Genomic DNA, 18792 nt, shown 5'->3' on the forward strand with positions numbered 1-18792 from the left:
TTTTAGTCCTCTGGAACCTGAATCAGATCCAGATCCTGACGCTGGATAAATCAGATCCAGGATCCTGTCAGGATGATGCTGAGATCAGCAGCTTTCTCAGGAGGCGGGGCTTCCATTCGCTGGTTTTCTTGGTCCAATCAGATCAGAGGAGGAACTTCTGCAGGAAGTTGCTATGGAAGGATCATTGTGATCATGAGTGTGGACCTGCTGAACATTCAGGATCCTGTAATCCTCCTGAATTAAATCTCTGAGGACCTCAAACTGAACGAACGTCCTAAACTCGTATCAAACATTAAACTTTTCCTTTTTGAAATCCCATCATCTTCAGTGACGTTAGAGTTCTGAGTCTCAGGTCAGCAGCTGAGGTCACTTCCTGTTTGGGGTCAGACGTGCTGCTGCAGCTCCAGCTACAGCAAGAGACAACCACAAAAACTGGAACAGGAATAATGATAACCAGGAATCCATCGTGTCTCCATGAATCCATGAGGAAAACTCTGATGTGTCTCCAGGTTCCTCTGTAGTAGAACGTTCTTCTTCATGTTCCTCTAAAGTAGAACGTTCTTCTTCATGTTCCTCTAAAGTAGAACGTTCTTCTTCAGGTTCCTCTGAAGTAGAACGTTCTTCTTCATGTTCCTCTGTAGTAGAACGTTCTTGTTCATGTTCCTCTAAAGTAGAACGTTCTTCTTCATGTTCCTCTAAAGTAGAACGTTCTTCTTCAGGTTCCTCTAAAGTAGAACGTTCTTCTTCATGTTCCTCTGTAGTAGAACGTTCTTCTTCAGGTTCCTCTAAAGTAGAACGTTCTTCTTTATGTTCCTCTGTAGTAGAACGTTCTTCTTCATGTTCCTCTGTAGTAGAACGTTCTTCTTCAGGTTCCTCTGAAGTGGAACGTTCTTCTTCAGGTTCCTCTGAAGTGGAACGTTCTTCTTCATGTTCCTCTAAAGTAGAACGTTCTTCTTCAGGTTCCTCTAAAGTAGAACGTTCTTCTTCAGGTTCCTCTGAAGTAGAACGTTCTTCTTCAGGTTCCTCTGTAGTAGAACGTTCTTCTTCATGTTCCTCTGTAGTAGAACGTTCTTCTTCATGTTCCTCTGTAGTAGAACGTTCTTCTTCAGGTTCCTCTAAAGTAGAACGTTCTTCTTCAGGTTCCTCTGTAGTAGAACATTCTTCTTCAGGTTCCTCTGTAGTAGAACGTTCTTCTTCAGGTTCCTCTGTAGTAGAACGTTCTTCTTCAGGTTCCTCTGTAGTAGAACGTTCTTCTTCAGGTTCCTCTGAAGTAGAACGTTCTTCTTCATGTTCCTCTAAAGTGGAACGTTCTTCTTCAGGTTCCTCTGAAGAATGTAAAAGCTTTAAAGAGACACGATGATGAAGTTCAGTTTTCATGTTTTACTGCTTCACTACTGTCATCATGAAGTAGGAACATGAACTCAGGAGATGTTTGTCTTCAATGATCTAAAGGAGAACGTCCGAGTGATTCAGAGTTTTGGGTATTGATCGATACTGATCAATATCACTGATATCAATATGTTTGGTAAATGTGTTGAATGTGACACGAACCTCAAAATCTTGATTGTTTTTTAGCGTCGAGACATGAAAGTTTTATAAGTTTCTCTTCATAAACATAAACACAATAATTAAAGCAGCTTGTTTGCTTGTTTAGGATCTACTGAAGTTTTCTGGCTCATTTGGAGTTCAGCTCGTATTTCAGCTACACACTAAATATTTGAGCTAAAATGAAACGTATTAAGAACTTTACTACAAAATGTTCAGACTTTTAGGTCAGTTTCAGGCTCTTTTATAGTTATTTAACATTTTCAGTCTTTTACCAAAAGTTACATTTTGCAAACAGCTTTAGTATTTTCAGTAAATACTTTCAGGAATTACAGTAAATGTGTCACCATCTTCAGTAAAAGCTTCAGCATCTTCAGCTGAAGCCTTCACAGCATCATCACAGCTAATGGACCTTTCTAGTTTTTGTTTGTTGGATTTTCATATTTAAAATAAACATTTTCATAAATACTAAATCATCTGTTTCCTGTCACTCAGGATTCTGTTCCTTTTACTGCTCTTATTTGTAACCACTTTAGTGTAAACTGATGGTGTTTTTCTCATGAACGGTCCAACATCGTCTCAGGAATCTCATTATCACTGTTTAAAGAACCCAACAGAACCAGAACCCGGTCCATCCGTCTGTCTGATGAGGCGTTCAGGAGCGCTGTTCTCTGTAGGAAATCAGGGTCACAACAGGAACTGGAACTTTTTCTTTTTCAGTATCATTTAGTTTATCCAACCTTTATTTCTAAACTCAGAAGATGCTGTTTGTGTTTGTTTACTCATCCTGATGTTTACATGCACATACGGATCAACAGCATTCAGCTCCTCCGTGTATTAGTGGGAGTTTTCATCCGCAGATGGATGTTGGAGCCGAGCTCCGTCTGAAACTCGCCCCAGAACAGCACATTGTTTAGTAATGGATTGCATATTAGTGCGAAGAGATTTCAAAGAAAGGAGATATCATGCAGCTGGAGAGCCGCAGCGTAATGAGTTTGTGCTGCTGCCCGAACCATCCGAGGAAAGTGCTCTGTAAGTGCATCTGCTGTGTTGTTGTGCGAGCGGCTGAAACCTCAGAGGCTCAGAGAAACGGCCTTTGTTTTTATTGTAAATATCAAATCAAACCGAAACACGAGCAGCTGATTTATTAAGAAAACTGCAGAAAAAAGAAACAAATGGAATAAAATGACCAAAATCCTCCAAACTAAACAGCTTAATGCACAAAAATGTAAAATGAAAAAAATATAGACATAAATAAAAGTAATTGTAAGAGACCCCCCCCCCTTTGAGTGTAATATTTTCAAGATAAAAGCAGTAAAAAACATAAATCTATTAAAAATAAATACATTTACATGAAAGAAAAGCTTAAAGGTTTAATCTTCAGGTTTATTCATAAAACTTTATATTTCATCCTAACTCACATATTTATCCCTTTAAATGTTATTTTAGAAACGTTCACAGTTCGACTGTTGGTTCTGATTTTCTTCCTCTTCCATACTCGGTCAAACACTGCCCTCTGGTGGCCGACTCTGGTGCTGCAGCGGGAATCAGAGCACAAATCTCAGGATCATCCAGCAGATCGGATCCTGACCAGAACCAAACGGTTCTGGTGTGTGTTTAAGAGTCCTGATGGACGGGTTGGTCCGTCCCCGGAGAGGAGAGACACTTCCAGAGGATGATGACGATCCATCCACTGTCGGTTCGGCCTTCAGTCCGGTCGGGTTTTATTGGACAATACGGACCCTCAGAACCACCAACATTTACAGTAGCTTTAACAGTTTCTGGTCTGAGTTATTGGGTCCACCACAGTGTGGGCTGGTTCAGAACTGCAGCACCGCGGACAGCTCCACCTGACTCCACGTTTCTGATGGTTCTGATCCGATTCAAGTCACATGATCTGAAGTGGGTTTCAGGGGGAAGAAGGGAGGACGCAGGAGCTCCTCCCTCCATCTCTCCTCCTTCAGAGGTCGAGCTGCTCGTCATGAAATCCTGGAGGGACGCGGGTCCAAATCCCGGTGACGCTCGGAGCCGGGCCCTGCAGGGACGGAGGAGCCGCCTCCCCCTCTCCCTCCAGAGCGGCTAATGGAGGCTGGCTCCCAGAGGAGAGCTCAATTTAGGACACTCTTCCTCTTCCTCCACTTCAGCTATTAATACACCAAACAAAGGAGCGAGGCTTAATGAGGTGGCGGGAGGCGGCGGCGGCGGCGCAGGAAGACGAGGGCTTTGTCGTCGTCAGGCCGACCGCCGCTGCTCCTCTGAGGACAAAAGGACTCCAGATCCTACAGCAGGTAGTGGATCCAGACCGAGTCTCTGAGCAGAAATCAACCAAACGGGGAGAAACTGGAGAGTCCAGTGACCTCTGACCCTTCATGACCTCCTGGATGAGTCCTCCTCCAGTTCTAGCACTCTTTTGGGTTCCTGTGAAGGTTCTCATCAGTTCACACTTTCCTCCATCAGGATGATGGATCTCTGAGTATCTATGAGGATCTATGAGGATCTATGAGGATCCCTGAGGATCTAAACCTGAAGGAACTTTCTGCTCTGGAACTTCTTCTGCTGCAGTTTCTAGAATGTAGATGTGAGACAGATATCTAATCAGTGATCAATCATGAAGGGGGGTGGGGGGGTGGGGGGGGGTCCGATGAAGGTTCGGGTTTGTCCCAGATTAAATCCTCAGATTATTTTCCTTTGATGATCAAAGTTATTTAGGAGAGACAAAAAACTAAAGAAGTTTTCAGATGATCTGCTGGACGTTCCTGTGGGACAAACCCGCCCCCCCCACCCCTGAACGTCAGCAGAGCTAAGCTAACGCAGCCACTTCACAGAGGTCACCAGCAGGGGGCAGCGTTGCAGAATAACGTGTTCGTACACATTAAGGTCGTGTCTGAATCCCTGATCTCTACAGTGGATCTCCGTTTGTAGTTTAATCCAGAATCGAGTCCACTCCAGATCTCCCAGAAGTCTTTGCCAAAAACTAGCGTGCACCAATGCTCACCGGATTAGCGAATATAGACCACAATGCATTGCGGTCAAACAATTTTGAACAAAAAAATGTATTCAAATGTAATTTCTGAATAAACCCATTTCCCCATCAGATCAGTGGAGTCTTAAATAAACGTTAAATGTTGGTTTTGATTCGTTTATTCGACGACGTCATGTCCGCCGTGGAGAGGATGGCGTCTGAATGACCTTCAAAATCCGGGACGCTGGATAGTTTTAGTAGTTCAGACACAACCTAAACCTGCTTTAAAGAGGCAGCACAGCAGGGGGCGGGGCTTACACAGAGGAATCTAACCACAGATTCCTTCAGCAGATCTTCCTCAGATCAGATTATTCTCTGATAATCTGAGAATCTTCCAGTGAAAATCTCAGATTAATAATCTTAATCCACGTTTGGAACAAACTAAAAGACGCCGTCATGTTTAGAACTCTGTTTCCATCAAAGCTGTGAAACAGAAATAAATTAATAAATCTTTTATAAATAAAGTTTGGTTTGGAAAATCCTTGTAAAAATAAATGGCGGCCGTTCAGAGGCTCCTCCCCTCCAGACGGGGGAGGGGGCTGACCCGGCGGGCTGCTTGGTGAAGCTCCGCCCCTCAGCGGGTCACATGTGCGTCAAAGTCAGAGGAGAGGCGAACTATTGCTGAGGACGGACCGCCCCGCCGCATGCTCGGCGTGAAATGATCGAGGAGGCTCCGCCCAGGAGGGAGGCTCCGCCCCTCCGCCTCACTGTCCCTGTGAGAAGTGGAAGGCGGGGGGTTCTGGCGTTTCCTCGGAGTCCGTTGCGGCGGTGACGGGCGTGCTGACCGGCGTGCTGTGGGGGTTGGCCTCCTCCGGAGAAGTCTTCTCCTGCGACTGGGAGGAGGAGGAGGACGAGTGCGTGCTCTCGCTGGAGCTGCTGCGCGTCTCCGTGCTCGTGCTCGTCTTCTTCATTTTCCTTCGCTTGGCGAGCGGCGCCTTGTCCACCGTCTGGAGGCGGAAACCTTCCCGCTTGCACTTGTTGAAGGCCTGGAAGAGAAGAAAGGAGGGCGGTCAGTCAGCGGCGTGGACGGCGGAGGGCGCCCTCGCCTGCCGCGCTCACGTTGAAGGTGGCCTTGACGCAGGTGTGCACGGTGGCGGTGGAGGAGCCCAGGATGTCCGGCGTCATGAGCGGGTTGGAGGACAGCTGGCTGTCGTCCTGCAGCCACGCGTTGTAGCGCAGGCCGCACATCTTGATCCGCTTGCTGGGATCCACGGTCAGCAGCTCTGAGAGGGACAGGAAGTGGAGAACGTCACTTCCTGTTGAACTTCTACCACACACCTGCAGGGGGCAGCACTTCTGAGTCCAGACGGGTCTGATCAGAGTGTGGAGTTCGCTTTTCCGTAAACTAGATCAGTCCGGAGGAACTTACAAGCCCCGCCCACAAAATGACACAAACGAAACAGAACCGATCCTGATCTCCGGGTCAGTGCCGATGGATCCCGACTCCTGGTTACATAACCATCTTCAGGATCGTGGGCCTCCAGAACATTCGCTCTGACGTTCCCATCTCCGGCGCCCAGAAGCCCACCAGGACGCTCCTCCACCGTGGGATCAGAGCGACGCGGCGAGAACATCACGGCGGAGGAGCGGCTCAGAGGCAAACGGACCAGGAGCTCCACAGAGAGGAGCAGGAGGAGCAGAGAGGAGCAGGAGGAGCAGAGAGGAGCAGGAGGAGCAGATCCAGGGGGAGGAGCAGAAAGGAGCAGAGAGGAGCAGGAGGAGCAGAGAGGAGCAGGAGGAGCAGACAGGAGCAGGAGGAGCAGATCCAGGGGGAGGAGCAGAAAGGAGCAGAGAGGAGCAGAGAGGAGCAGGAGGAGCAGAAAGGAGCAGAGAGGAGCAGAGAGGAGCAGAGAGGAGCAGGAGGAGCAGGAGGAGCAGAGAGGAGCAGATCCGGGGGGAGGAGCCTGTCTGCTGTGAAAGTGCTGAATCATGCATTTGTCCAAAGCTGAACCCAAACCATCAGTTCTAGTGAAGTTCTCACCTTGAATGAGGTCTTTGGCGTGCTGGGACACGCTCCTCCACGCCTCCCCCTCAAAGGAAAAGTCTCCCTTCTTGATCTTCTTCATCAGCTCCTCGGCGCTGGTGTGGGTCAGGCTGGGCTCTGGACACTGGAAGGGAACCTGACCGGACAGCATGGTGTACTGTGGGGGGAGGGGCCGCGTCAGCATCTTCATCATCATCATCATCTTCATCTTCATCCTCATCATCAATATCATCACCATCATCATCTTCATCATCATCCTCATCATCAATATCATCACCATCACCATCATCATCTTCATCCTCATCATCATCCTCNNNNTCTTCCTCATCATCATCTTCATCATCATCCTCATTTTCATCATCATCAACATCATCTTCATCACCATCATCATCTTCATCATCACCATCATCATCTTCATCATCACCATCATCATCTTCATCATCATCTTCATCCTCATCATCTTCATCATCCTCATCATCATCTTCATCATCAACATCATCATCCTCATCTTCATCATCATCATCTTCATCCTCCTCATCATTATCATCCTCATCATCATCTTCACCGTCATCATCATTCTCATCTTCATCATCATCTTCATCATCACCATCATCCTCATCATCAATATCATCACCATCATCCTCTTCATCCTCATCATCATCCCCATCATCACCAGCATCATCATCATCTTCATCATCCTCATCTTCATCACCATCATTATCATCTTCATCATCCTCATCTTCATCATCATCATCATCTCTGCTAAGCACTCACTCCTCCTCTTCTTCAGCCTCTCCTCCTTCTCCCAGCTCGACTTAAATCAATGTTTCTGCTCCAGAAATCTCAGACTGACTGAACAAAACCATCAAACATACAACGACTATCAAAAAGTTCATTTGTCCAAATTCTTCTAAAATTTTCTGCCGTTTCTTCCGGACCAAACAGGTCCAAAGTGTGTTTTGTTACAAGTCATAGTTAAGTGTTAAGTCAAGAAGTTCCATTGGGCCATAGAGTTAAGGTGGATCAAAGAGTTAAGGTGGATCATGGAGTTAAGGTGGATCATAGAGTTAAGGTGGATCATGGAGTTAAGGTGGATCATAGAGTTAAGGCGGATCATAGAGTTAAGGCAGATCATAAAGTTAAGGTGGATCATGGAGTTAAGGTGGATCATGGAATTAAGGTGGATCATTAAGTTAAGGTGAATTATGGAGTTAAGGTGGATCATAGAGTTAAGGCGGATCATAGAGTTAAGGCGGATCATAGAGTTAAGGCGGATCATAAAGTTAAGGTGGATCATGGAGTTAAGGTGGATCATAAAGTTAAGGTGGATCATAGAGTTAAGGCGGATCATAGAGTTATATTGGATCATAGAGTTAAGGTGGATCATAGAGTTAAGGTGGATCATAGAGTTAAGGCGGTCATAGAGTTAAGGCGGATCGTAGAGTTAAGGTGGATCATAGAGTTATATTGGATCATAGAGTTAAGGTGGATCATAGAGTTAAGGTGGATCATAGAGTTATATTGGATCATAGAGTTAAGGTGGATCATGGAATTAGGGTGGATCATAAAGTTAAGGTGGATCATGGAGTTAAGGTGGATCATAAAGTTAAGGTGGATCATAGAGTTAAGGCGGATCGTAAAGTTAAGGTGGATCATGGAATTAAGGTGGATCATAGAGTTAAGGCGGATCATAGAGTTAAGGTGGATCATAGAGTTATATTGGATCATAGAGTTAAGGTGGATCATGGAATTAGGGTGGATCATAAAGTTAAGGTGGATCATGGAGTTAAGGTGGATCATAGAGTTAAGGTGGATCGTAGAGTTAAGGCAGATCATAGAGTTATATTGGATCGTAGAGTTAAGGCGGATCATAGAGTTAAGGCGGATCATAGAGTTAAGGTGGATCATAGAGTTAAGGTGGATCATAGAGTTAAGGTGGATCATAGAGTTAAGGTGGATCGTAGAGTTAAGGCAGATCATAGAGTTATATTGGATCGTAGAGTTAAGGCGGATCATAGAGTTAAGGCGGATCATAGAGTTAAGGTGGATCATAGAGTTAAGGTGGATCATAGAGTTATATTGGATCATAGAGTTAAGGTGGATCATGGAATTAAGGTGGATCATAGAGTTAAGGTGCATCATAGAATTATGGTGGATCATAGAGTTAAGGTGGATCATATAATTAAGGTGGATCATAGAGTTAAGATGGATCATAGAGTTATGGTGGATCATAGAGTTATGGCGGATCATAAAGTTAAGGTGGATCATGGAATTAAGGTGGATCATAGAGTTATGGCGGATCATAGAGTTAAGGCGGATCATAAAGTTAAGGTGGATCATGGAATTAAGGTGGATCATAGAGTTAAGGCGGATCATAGAGTTAAGGCGGATCATAAAGTTAAGGTGGGTCATAGAGTTAAGGTGGATCATAGAGTTATAGTGGGTCAAAGAGTTATAGTTGGTCAAAGATTCACCTCGTCTGTGTTGCAACATTTTAGGAACGGAACCACGTCTCAGACTGATTCACATGACACTGAACATTACATTTAAACAAATGGAGAAACCCTCAGCTGTGGAGTAACTGAAACACAACTAACGGGTCATAAAGATAAAGACAGGGATAATCAGACGTGTCTTTCATGCTAGCTACCATTAGCCCAAATGAAAGTGAAAACGGTATTCACACGTAATTTTGTAAATACTGCAGTCAGTTCTGAAGTTTTTTCTTGGCAGCACGGACCCGGAGGAATGGTTAAGGTTAGGATTACGGTTAAGGTTAGGGTTTATGCTCCAAATGGTTCCTGATCGCAGCTGCAGCCGCCGCTCTAGCTGCGTGACAGCTAAAGGGACTCCATTAAATACTGCGACGACCAGTAAAAGCATCTAGCTTTAGATTCACAGAAAATATGTGAAACTATCTGCATCTATTACGTGTCTCCAACATGAATGTCCATCAGCTCTTGACCTGGTCGCTCGTAAATACTTACAAAGAACATCAGCATTAGCAAGTTACCATAGAAGTTTGTATTTGTCGTCCTACATAGCAGTTTAAATCCTTTTTATATTTTTATCTTAGAATATTTTGCTTGACAAATGAAAAATGCTCCTGACATCGTTTACAGTGACTCTTGTTAGCCCCAAAAAACATCTTTTAAACTCCAAATCCTTCACGGTTCCTCCTTAAGTGTGGTGGGGACATCTCTGATGGGTTAAACTTCTTTCTTTTTTTCATTTCTTAACTTCTGATCCGAGAACTTGGAGGTTCTGCAGCCGCTTAGGAAGCACATGTAGCTGCCAGCCGGGCCGTGTGTTCCTTCAAAGTCATCATCCAGCAAATATTCATTTAGTCTGGATTTATTCATGTTTGTGTTGACAGGAAGTGTTAAAGACCAGCTGAGGTGGGACCAACAGCACGGCTGTCGGCGTGGACCACAGCGGCGTTTGCAGCCTCAGCAGAGCAGACGCCGCTCTGGCTGCAGCTGGGGACGTACCAGAATGACCCCCAGACTCCACAGGTCGCAGGACTCGTCGTAGCCGTCGTACTTGAGAATCTCGGGAGCGGCGTACTGCAGCGTGAAGCAGGGGGTCTTCAGCAGCTGGTTGTCTGGTGGTTTGAGACGAGCAAAGCCAAAGTCTATGATTTTTATCTCCGAGTTCTCACTCTCATCTGTGAAGAGCAGGTTCTACGAGGCAATTTGAGACACGGACAGCAGTCATGATTCCTTCTGTTCACCATCATCAGTCACTTCAGAGCCAGCTGACTGACCGGGTCCCTCTGACCCGCTTCAGGGTCAGACTCTGTACTCTGCCTGTGTGAAGTCAGAGGGACAAACGGCCAGAAATCCCAGCATCCTCTCAGTCTGCTTTCAGAAGAAAGAGGGGGCGGTACCTCTGGCTTCAGGTCCCGGTGCACCACGCCCACGTCGTGCATGTGGCTGACGGCGGACACCAGCCGGCGCATGATGCGGCTGGCCTCGGTCTCACTGAAGTGCTGCTTCCGGCGGATCCGCTCCAGCAGCTCTCCTCCTCCCAGCAGCTCCAGGACCAGGAAGGTGTGGAGCTGCAGCCAGAAAGACGCCGCTCAGAAACGCTCACCTGTACAGGTGTGACCTGAACCGTGCGTTAAGACGGCCGTCTGATGTCAGGACTGACGGCGTCCTCGAGAACAAAAGCGTCGAAACAAAGTGGAAGTGAATAATGTTCCTGCGTTTGTCATTAGACGGCATCAGAGGAACAAAGGCGGCGCCGCTTTGATCTGGGTCACACGCCTGCGAGGAGCAGTAATAACCCACGGAGCTCATCAGCGCCAAAGTGGTGCTCCTGCGGCTGAAGGGCCGGCGCTAATGAAGCTGCGTGCAGCCCGGCGCATGAGCCCCCTCCCTATCGGGGGGGGAGCGCGGCGTCTGAGGGCGCCGCTTGATGAGCAGCTCCAGTCGCTCTGCTCCTCTGTTCAGCGCCGCGCTGCAGCCCCCCATCTGCCCCGCCCACTTCCAGGACCCCTCCCTCACCTGGTCGTGGTAGATTTCGTGCAGCTTGACGATGTTGGGATGTCCGTCACAGAGCTTCAGAGCGGCGATTTCCCGCTGAGTCTGAGCCTCCATCCTGATCCGGAGACACAGAACAGAACCAGAATCTGCTTCAGAACCAGACACAGAAACAGAATCTGCTTCAGAACCAGACAGACTCCTGAATTCTGGTCGTCGGTTCTTCACGGTTTGATTTAAACCAAACTTTGTTCAGACTCACGTTAACAGTCATTATTAACAGACTGGATGATGATCTTCTGATAAATTAAATGTTTTATTGATGATTAAGAGCGATAATAATGTCAAGAAGAAAACTTCACTTTCTTTTATTTTCTGATCTGTTTAATAACTTAAATAGATGTTTTTTTTTTTTAATCTTTTACTTTTATGGCTGAAAATTCCCTCAAATCAAACCAATCGATCGATTGATCTTTTCAGAAATGTTGATGAACTTCTTCAAACGAATCTCTACCTCCGTCTGAGCGGACAAACCGGACGGGCTGCAGCCAGCAGGTTACCGAGGGCTGGAACCGGGTCAGAACCGGCAGCTCGTACCTCTTGCTGACGATCTTGACGGCGTACTTCTGCCCCGTCTTCTTGTGGGTGCAGCGGCGGCAGATGGAGAAGCTGCCCTCCCCCAGAGCGCTGTCCTTCAGGTCCATGTCGTAGTTCAGGTAGAACGGCGAGTCCTGCAGGAGGGGCGGAGCGTGAACACCTGAACGCCTTCAGAGCGCGGGGGGAGGGGCCTCACCTTCATCATGGTGCTGCGGGCCACCGCCGCAGAGCCGGGCCGCTCCGAGCCCCCACACAGCTGGACCGGGTCGTCCATCACCACGTTCCTCTTGAAGAGGATGGAGGGAGCCATGAAGGAGTAACCCTGAGCAGAGAGACGGCGAGGCGGGTCAGAACCGCCGCGGACAAACGTTTGATCGAGAACTTCTCTGTGAGACCAAACGGCTGAATTAGGAGAAGAAATCTGGAGAACGTCACGGAAATAAAGTTTCTGTTACCTGACCTCAAATTTAACTGAACAAAGTGGTTGAACTGAAGGAGAACTGAGTTTATTTAACAAACACATCAGACCGCAGGATCACGTTTAACGCTCAATATACATTCAAACATGGAATCTCTAAAACAAAGTCTTTAAGTTGTGTTCATACAGCAGCTTCACAGACGTCACACAAACGAAAAAACATTACAGACAAAAACGAGAATAAATAATCAACCAAAACCAAATTCAAATGGAACAAAAGGCTTTTAGGATGATTATGGTCCATAAATGAGGAGTCGTGACATTTAAAACTGGATTCATTAGTTTCATAAACATACTTCAAAAATATAAAACGTTTTAAACATTTATTTAAAGCAAAGTATTTCTAATCTTTATTCTAATTATTCTAATATCTAAATGAGTTTGTCAACAGTTTGAAATTTACTTAATTGATTTAAGGAAATCTTAATTAAACAAATTAAATGTAATAAATTACGATTTTCCCACAGAATCAGTTATTTTCTACTCCAGATTTCACAATAAAAGCTCATCGGTCCACACAGTAAACGACGCAGCAGATTTAAGTTTTCAAAGACGTGAATAAATTTAATAAAAACTAAATTACAATAAGAAATAAAGATTCTGATCCAGATGAATGTAAAGTGATGTTTGTTTATAATTTACATGGAGAAGAAGCATCATCTTCTGACATCTTTGTTCTTTTTTTATTTATATTCTGATAAATATATTAATAAATATTCATTCATTGATCTTATTAGTTTATTTATTTATTTACAAAAGGACTGCCCTCATTGTCGATGTTTAATGTAGAATAACAATAAAGTTTCCATTCATTCAAATATATCGGTTTATCTTTTGTGTCATTTTTGATTCATTATTTTTTAACGGTTTGAATCAATCGAATCGATTAGGATCTGAAATGAACATTTCTGGGTAGAAAACGGAGATTAATGTTATTTCTGTTCAAAAACATAATGTCACGTTTAGGGCGGAGCCTCGTTAGAGCAGCATCTGTCCAGCTGTTCTCATTGTTCACCCCCCCACGCCAGATTCCAGCTGTGGGACGCCCGGAGACCGGAGCCGCCCCCCCGGCGCACACACAGCTGCGTGGCGGCGGCGGCGGCGGCGGCGGATGGACGGAAGGATGGAGATGAATGAGGAAGATGCCCCAAATTGCCAGCTTGAATATCTGATTGCTCCGCCGTCAAACGGCTTCTTGGCTCTTAATGCAATTTTAATTTGGTTTTGTGCGGCGCGGCGGGGGAGGGGGCGAGCACGCCTCACGCCGGGATTGCTGTCGTTTGCTCCCAGATTGCTGGGGTTGCAAATGATAAAGACCAGAAGATTTCAGACGGCGTGAATGGCAGCTGAGAGGGAAAAAAAGCCAAGATGAAGTTGGCAATCAAAGCCTGGAGGCGTCGCCGACGGAGACGAGGAGATGCTCTCAGAGAGTAACCTTTTATTCCGCCAGAGAAGCCCGTTAATGGATCTATTGATCTCCGCGGCTCGAGGATCCAGAAGGCAATCAGAGCCCAAATTTCACGCGATACATCAGACAGCCATCAGCTGGCGCCGAGCGGCGGGCCGGATTGTGGTTCCAGCTACATCAAAAATAGTCATTCACATCTGTTAGTTCAATGAGCGCCGCACATGGCGGCAATTACCCCCATAAAGGAGCCTTTGGTGGCGGTGAATGCCGCCGCACGCAGACAGCCTCATGTTGACTTACAGAGCCTTTCACGCCGTCACTCCACCGCGCTCGAGTGCGTCAAATATAGAGCGGGACAAAGAGCGGGAAACGCACAGAACGCCGTTTGATCCGTGTCAACATGTCACATCAAACCCGAGGTTCCCCGAGACCGCCGCCCACCTGGAAGATGCGGTCGCAGTTCTGGGGCAGCGCCGCGGGGGAGTAGGTGGGGTCCATCTCCGTGAACTCGTCGGCGAAGTTGCTGACGTCCAGCTCGTCCCGGATGACGGGCTTGAACGGGGCGGGGACTCTCTTCGCCGCCAGCTCCTCCCAGATGATCTTCTGGAGGTTTGAAAAACAGGGAGGTTTCTCAGGATGCTCCAGACCTCCAAAACCGTCCCGGAGGAGCATCAGGTTCTCCTTATGCACAAGATCTTTGGACCGGTTTCTCCTGATGCTCCTCCGGACCTCCAGAAGGTTCCTGAGGAGTGTCAGGAGGACCTGATGCTCCTCCGGTCTGGACCGGCTCCCGAGCATCAGGTTTCTCCTGATGCTCCTCCCAACCTCTGGAAAAGTTCAGAAGGAGCATCAGTTGCTCCTCCGGTCTGGACCAGTTCCTCCGGACCAATGGGACAGTTTTGGAGGAACATGATGCTCCTCCAGGTCTCTGGATGCTCCCTGAGGAGCGTTAGGAGAACCTGACGCTCCTCCAATTCTCAAAACGGTTCCTGAAGAGCATCAAGTTCTCCTCATCAGGAGAACCTGCTGCTCCTCCAAACCTCCGGAATGGCTCCTCCTTATTCTCCTCCGGCCCGGTTCCTTCTCCTGACGCTCCTCCAGAAGCTTCCTCTGACTCACCTGGTAAAAGGGATGCTGCTTGATGTTTTCCGCCCCGTTCGGACCAGAACCGAGCCTCTTCTTTGGGTCTTTGGTGAGGAGCCGCTGGATCAGGTCTTTGGCGGAAGGATCCATGTCTTTGGGGAAGGGGGGGTCCCTCTTGAGGATCCTCCTGACATGCGCAGACACACACAGCTGCAGACGTCTGCAGAAGAAACCGGCCAGTCGGTCGGGGGAGGGGCTTACCTGGCGATGTCCGCGTGCGAGTTCTCGTCTCCGTCCACCGTGTAGGGGGACCCCCCCGTCAGAAGCTCGTACATCAGAACCCCCAGACTCCACCAGTCCACCGCCTGGGGGGTCAGAAGGTCTGAGGCTCACCGACTGCTGAGGCTCCGCCTCTTCAGGAACAGGAAACGGCGTCTTACCTTATCGTGTCCCGACTGTCCTCCTTCAACGATTTCTGGAGCCATGTACTCGATGGTTCCACAGACGGAGAAGGCCCGCTCAGCCTGCAGAAGAACCATCAGAACCATCAGAACCGTTCTCATCATCAACCGCTGCTGCAGAAACCGAGACATTTCCAGCGGTTCTCCTTCACAATATTCGGTCTCCTGGTCCAAACGTGATGCGGTTTAAGAACCAGCTAGAACTGGATCATTGAGACATTTTGTAAGAGAAAGTTCTGGTTCTGATGGATGTGATCCAGAACTTTCATCACTGAGATCATTTTCTTCCTTAAATGTATTTCATTCCAGTAAACTTAAACTCTGTTGGTTTTTAATAAACTTTTTTTCATGTTTACATCAATTTATTTAGCAGAGAATCAGATCAAAACATTTCAGTTTGTGTTTGGAATCCTAAATGAGAGATAAATGAGAGATCGACGGGAATCAGAGAATCTGTGATGCTGCAGAGGACAGAGGTGCATGCTGGGAAATACTTCTGCTTCTCTTGATGACAAACAGATATTTATGGAAACGAGCTGCTGGGAAAGCTTCTACGTCTGAACTGTCAATCATTTCTTACACTGCAGTGGGAGGGGCTTACGGGGCTGGTCCAAAAGAACCAAATCGTTCCTCTGAACCTTCAACAGATCAGAGTTCTCACTGATGGTTCCTAAAATCTAAAGACGATCTTCAGAAAATGCGAACCTGATCGAACTCTTTGCTGAGACCGAAGTCTGTCAGGACGATGTGGCCGTTGGAGTCCAGAAGAATGTTCTCCAGCTTCAGGTCCCGGTACACGATGCCGAGCTGCAGCAGCAGAACCGCAGGTTAAACCCAGCAGAACCAAACCCGGACAGCAGGAGGAGGACGTGGAACGTTACCGCGTGGAGATGCTCCAGAGCCAAGACGATCTCGCCGCTGTACAGCGCCACCTCCTGCTCCTTGAAGCGAACCCTCTGCACCAAGTGAGTGAAGAGCTCGCCCCCGTTCACGTAATCTGGAACGGATCAGAACCATCAGAGTCATTCAGAGCCAGAAAGAATTTCACTTCAGGCTGTGGGCAGACTTTTATTTTGAAAGTACCCAGGATGAGGTGCAGCTTGGTGTCGGTCTGGAAGGCGTAGTGCAGGGTCACCAGGAAGGGGGACTGGCGGATGTGCTCCAGCACCTGGCGCTCCGTGCGCGTGTGCTCGGCCGTCTTGGCCTTCTGCACGATGGTGGCCTTCTTCAGCACCTTCATGGCGTACAGCTTCCCGGCGTCGTGGCCGCTCACCTTCCTGACCAGGAACACCTTCCCGTACGCTGGGGGGAGGGGCAGAGACAAGCGGGTCAGTCCACAGGCGTGTGGACGGGCCCGGGGGCCCCGCGGGCCGCGCGGGCCGCGCTCTCCTCTCTGCAGCTCAGCTCCAACCCTGAGGCGTCAGAAGATCCAAAACTCCTCCAGGACTCACCTCCGGTACCCAGAACCTTCAGCAGCTCAAAGTTCTCCATGCCGACCCGCTCCACGTGACCCGTCAGGTTTGCTGTAGAAAGGCGGGAGCATCATCAGAGGTTGGTGGTGCGTTCACTGACACTCAATCTCTACCCATCACATGTGTCAAAGTCACGGCCCGGGGGCCGGATCCGGCCCTCCAGGTAATTCTATCCGGCCCTCCAGATCATTTTATTTTATGGTTATTAATGACCCGATGTTATCTTGAGCTCATTTTTAATTTAGATAATTTTGACAAAACATATTTTTATGGAGAGTAAAATGTTGAGATTTATTTAAGGTTTAAGTTGATTTATTCTGGAATAATATTCCTGCTTTTTTTATTCATATTTATGTTTAAAAGTTACAGTTTTAAAGCTTTAAAAATGGGCATTCTGATAGTTTTTGGACTATTTTGGTATTTACTAAGGTTTTTAGGCTATTTTGGAGTTTAGCTAAAAGTTCAGCTACATGCTAGCTTTTTTGGCTAACATGAGTTTTTTAGTTTTTAGTTTTAGTTTTTAGGCTAAATAATATTTTTTCTAGCTATCAGCTTCAGCGTTTTTATTTATCAATTTCAGCATCTTCAGCGGCCAAATTCATCTTCCATCATTCACACTAACATTATCACAGGTAATGATATATATCTAGTTTATAATTATGTTATAAAGTTACAGTCTTAGAGTTTTAAAAGTTCAGTTTTAGAACTTTCATTAAATGTTGATCCTGTTCGGCCCGCGTCCTCAGGTGTAGTTTGGATTTTGCCCCCCCTGTGTGATTGAGTTTGACCCCCTCGCCCCGCCCTCTCAGGTGTTTTCTTTGGCGCTGCGCCCCGGCAGTGATTTACAGGTGTGCAGACAGGCAGCTCGTTTTGTTCCAGGTGTTCTGAGGCGTTCAGGGTACAAATCTCTGAGCCTTGAAGCTTCATTTCACCATAAAAGGTGAATTCTGTAGAACGTGAAGCATCAGCACGGGCAGGTCAAAGGTCATCCGCGTGACCCTGAAAGCATCAGGCCTGAGACACAAACGATAAATGTGACACAGAACGTTCTTGGCTGGAAGAGCTCCAGGAACTGTGATGATCTCCGTCCGGACAGGAGGATCCTGCAGGAAGTGAAGCAGAGGAACCACGACACTCGGATCTGACGCTTCATTTCCTGGACGTTTGTTCCTGTTAAGCAAAAAGCTCAAGATGTGAAGCAACTGGAGCGGAAGTGATTTCAGGTCACGAGAGCCTGAAGACGCGCGCGTCCCACCTGAGGGCAGTCACAGCCCCCCCCCCACTCCCCCTTTTAAGGTGGAATGACAACATCCGAGTGAGGCGTTTAGATCTGCAGGAGGACGGGGTGTCAGGCGGCTGACCCCTTCGGGTCGGTCTGATCTGGACCCGAGGAGGTTCTGGTCTTCAGTCCTGCAGGGATCACCTCCTCGGAGACAGAACCGGAGAACATCTTTGCAGCAGAACCTCTCACTCATGCTAACGCTGGCTAGCTGCTGCCAAACAAACAACAACAAGAACCGGGTCTAATGTTTCTGTGGACCAGAACAAAGTTCCGCCGGTGGTTCGGTTTAGTGTCCTCGTTTACCGCCAAACACCCTCCGATGACGCTAATGTGATTACGGAGAACATCCCGCCGGAAGCGACTTGTTCTTTCGGGATTTAATTCTAATTGTAACAAATAAAGGAAACATCGGCGCCTTTTTCTGGAAACGTCCATGTTGGCGCCGTTAGCGAGCGCGAGCTCCTCCCCGCTCCTAGCATAGCGGCTACGCGCAGCGGCGCGCGGCTCCCTCCGCACCGAGTCCCGCCGCCGGAGCGCCGACCTACCGTTCCTCAGCTCGTGCTTGACGGTGAACAGGTCACCTTCTCTGGAGGAGCCCTCCATCGGGGATGGCATCGCGGGCAGCGTCGCTCACGGGTGCCGCTCAGAGGGGATCCGCTTCCTCTGCGGCGCCACTTCGCAGCGTTTATCCGCGCGGGCTGGAAACGAGCGGGACTTCCATGAAGGCCGGGCCGTCCGGCGGCGCGTGCAGCGGCTGCGCGGGCTGGAGGATGTCCCTGTCCCGCTACAGCGCTTCCAGCGAACAGCCAGACCACTAGCTCCGCGGTCAGACCGGCCCTCGACGCTGATTGGTGTTGCTACGTTCAACTCTGACCTCGGATTGGTTCTTCACATGGTAGCAACCAATGGTCCCGCCCTCTTTGTGTTGCGTTCAATGCGCCTCTCGATTCTTTTTTCTGTTATTTAAAGATTTCAG

General features: G+C 47.8%; 1 protein-coding gene across 1 annotated transcript; it reads right to left on the reverse strand.

The window, feature by feature from the left end:
• Positions 1–2675: 2675 nt before the first annotated feature.
• On the reverse strand, positions 2676–18716 carry rps6ka5 (ribosomal protein S6 kinase, polypeptide 5). Its single transcript, XM_024272140.2, has 17 exons — positions 18362–18716; positions 16514–16585; positions 16146–16364; positions 15944–16059; positions 15768–15869; positions 15042–15125; positions 14863–14966; positions 14638–14788; positions 13960–14121; positions 11829–11954; positions 11633–11766; positions 11060–11153; positions 10441–10611; positions 10043–10234; positions 6549–6708; positions 5627–5790; positions 2676–5553 (listed from the first exon to the last, which is right to left on the reverse strand). Exons 1-17 carry the CDS (start codon positions 18429–18431, stop codon positions 5272–5274), a joined length of 2403 nt encoding a protein of 800 aa, XP_024127908.1. The 5' UTR covers positions 18432–18716; the 3' UTR covers positions 2676–5271.
• Positions 18717–18792: the final 76 nt, after the last annotated feature.

The sequence above is a fragment of the Oryzias melastigma genome, linkage group LG22 (genome assembly GCF_002922805.2).
Source record: "Oryzias melastigma strain HK-1 linkage group LG22, ASM292280v2, whole genome shotgun sequence".
Classification (NCBI taxonomy): domain Eukaryota; kingdom Metazoa; phylum Chordata; class Actinopteri; order Beloniformes; family Adrianichthyidae; genus Oryzias; species Oryzias melastigma.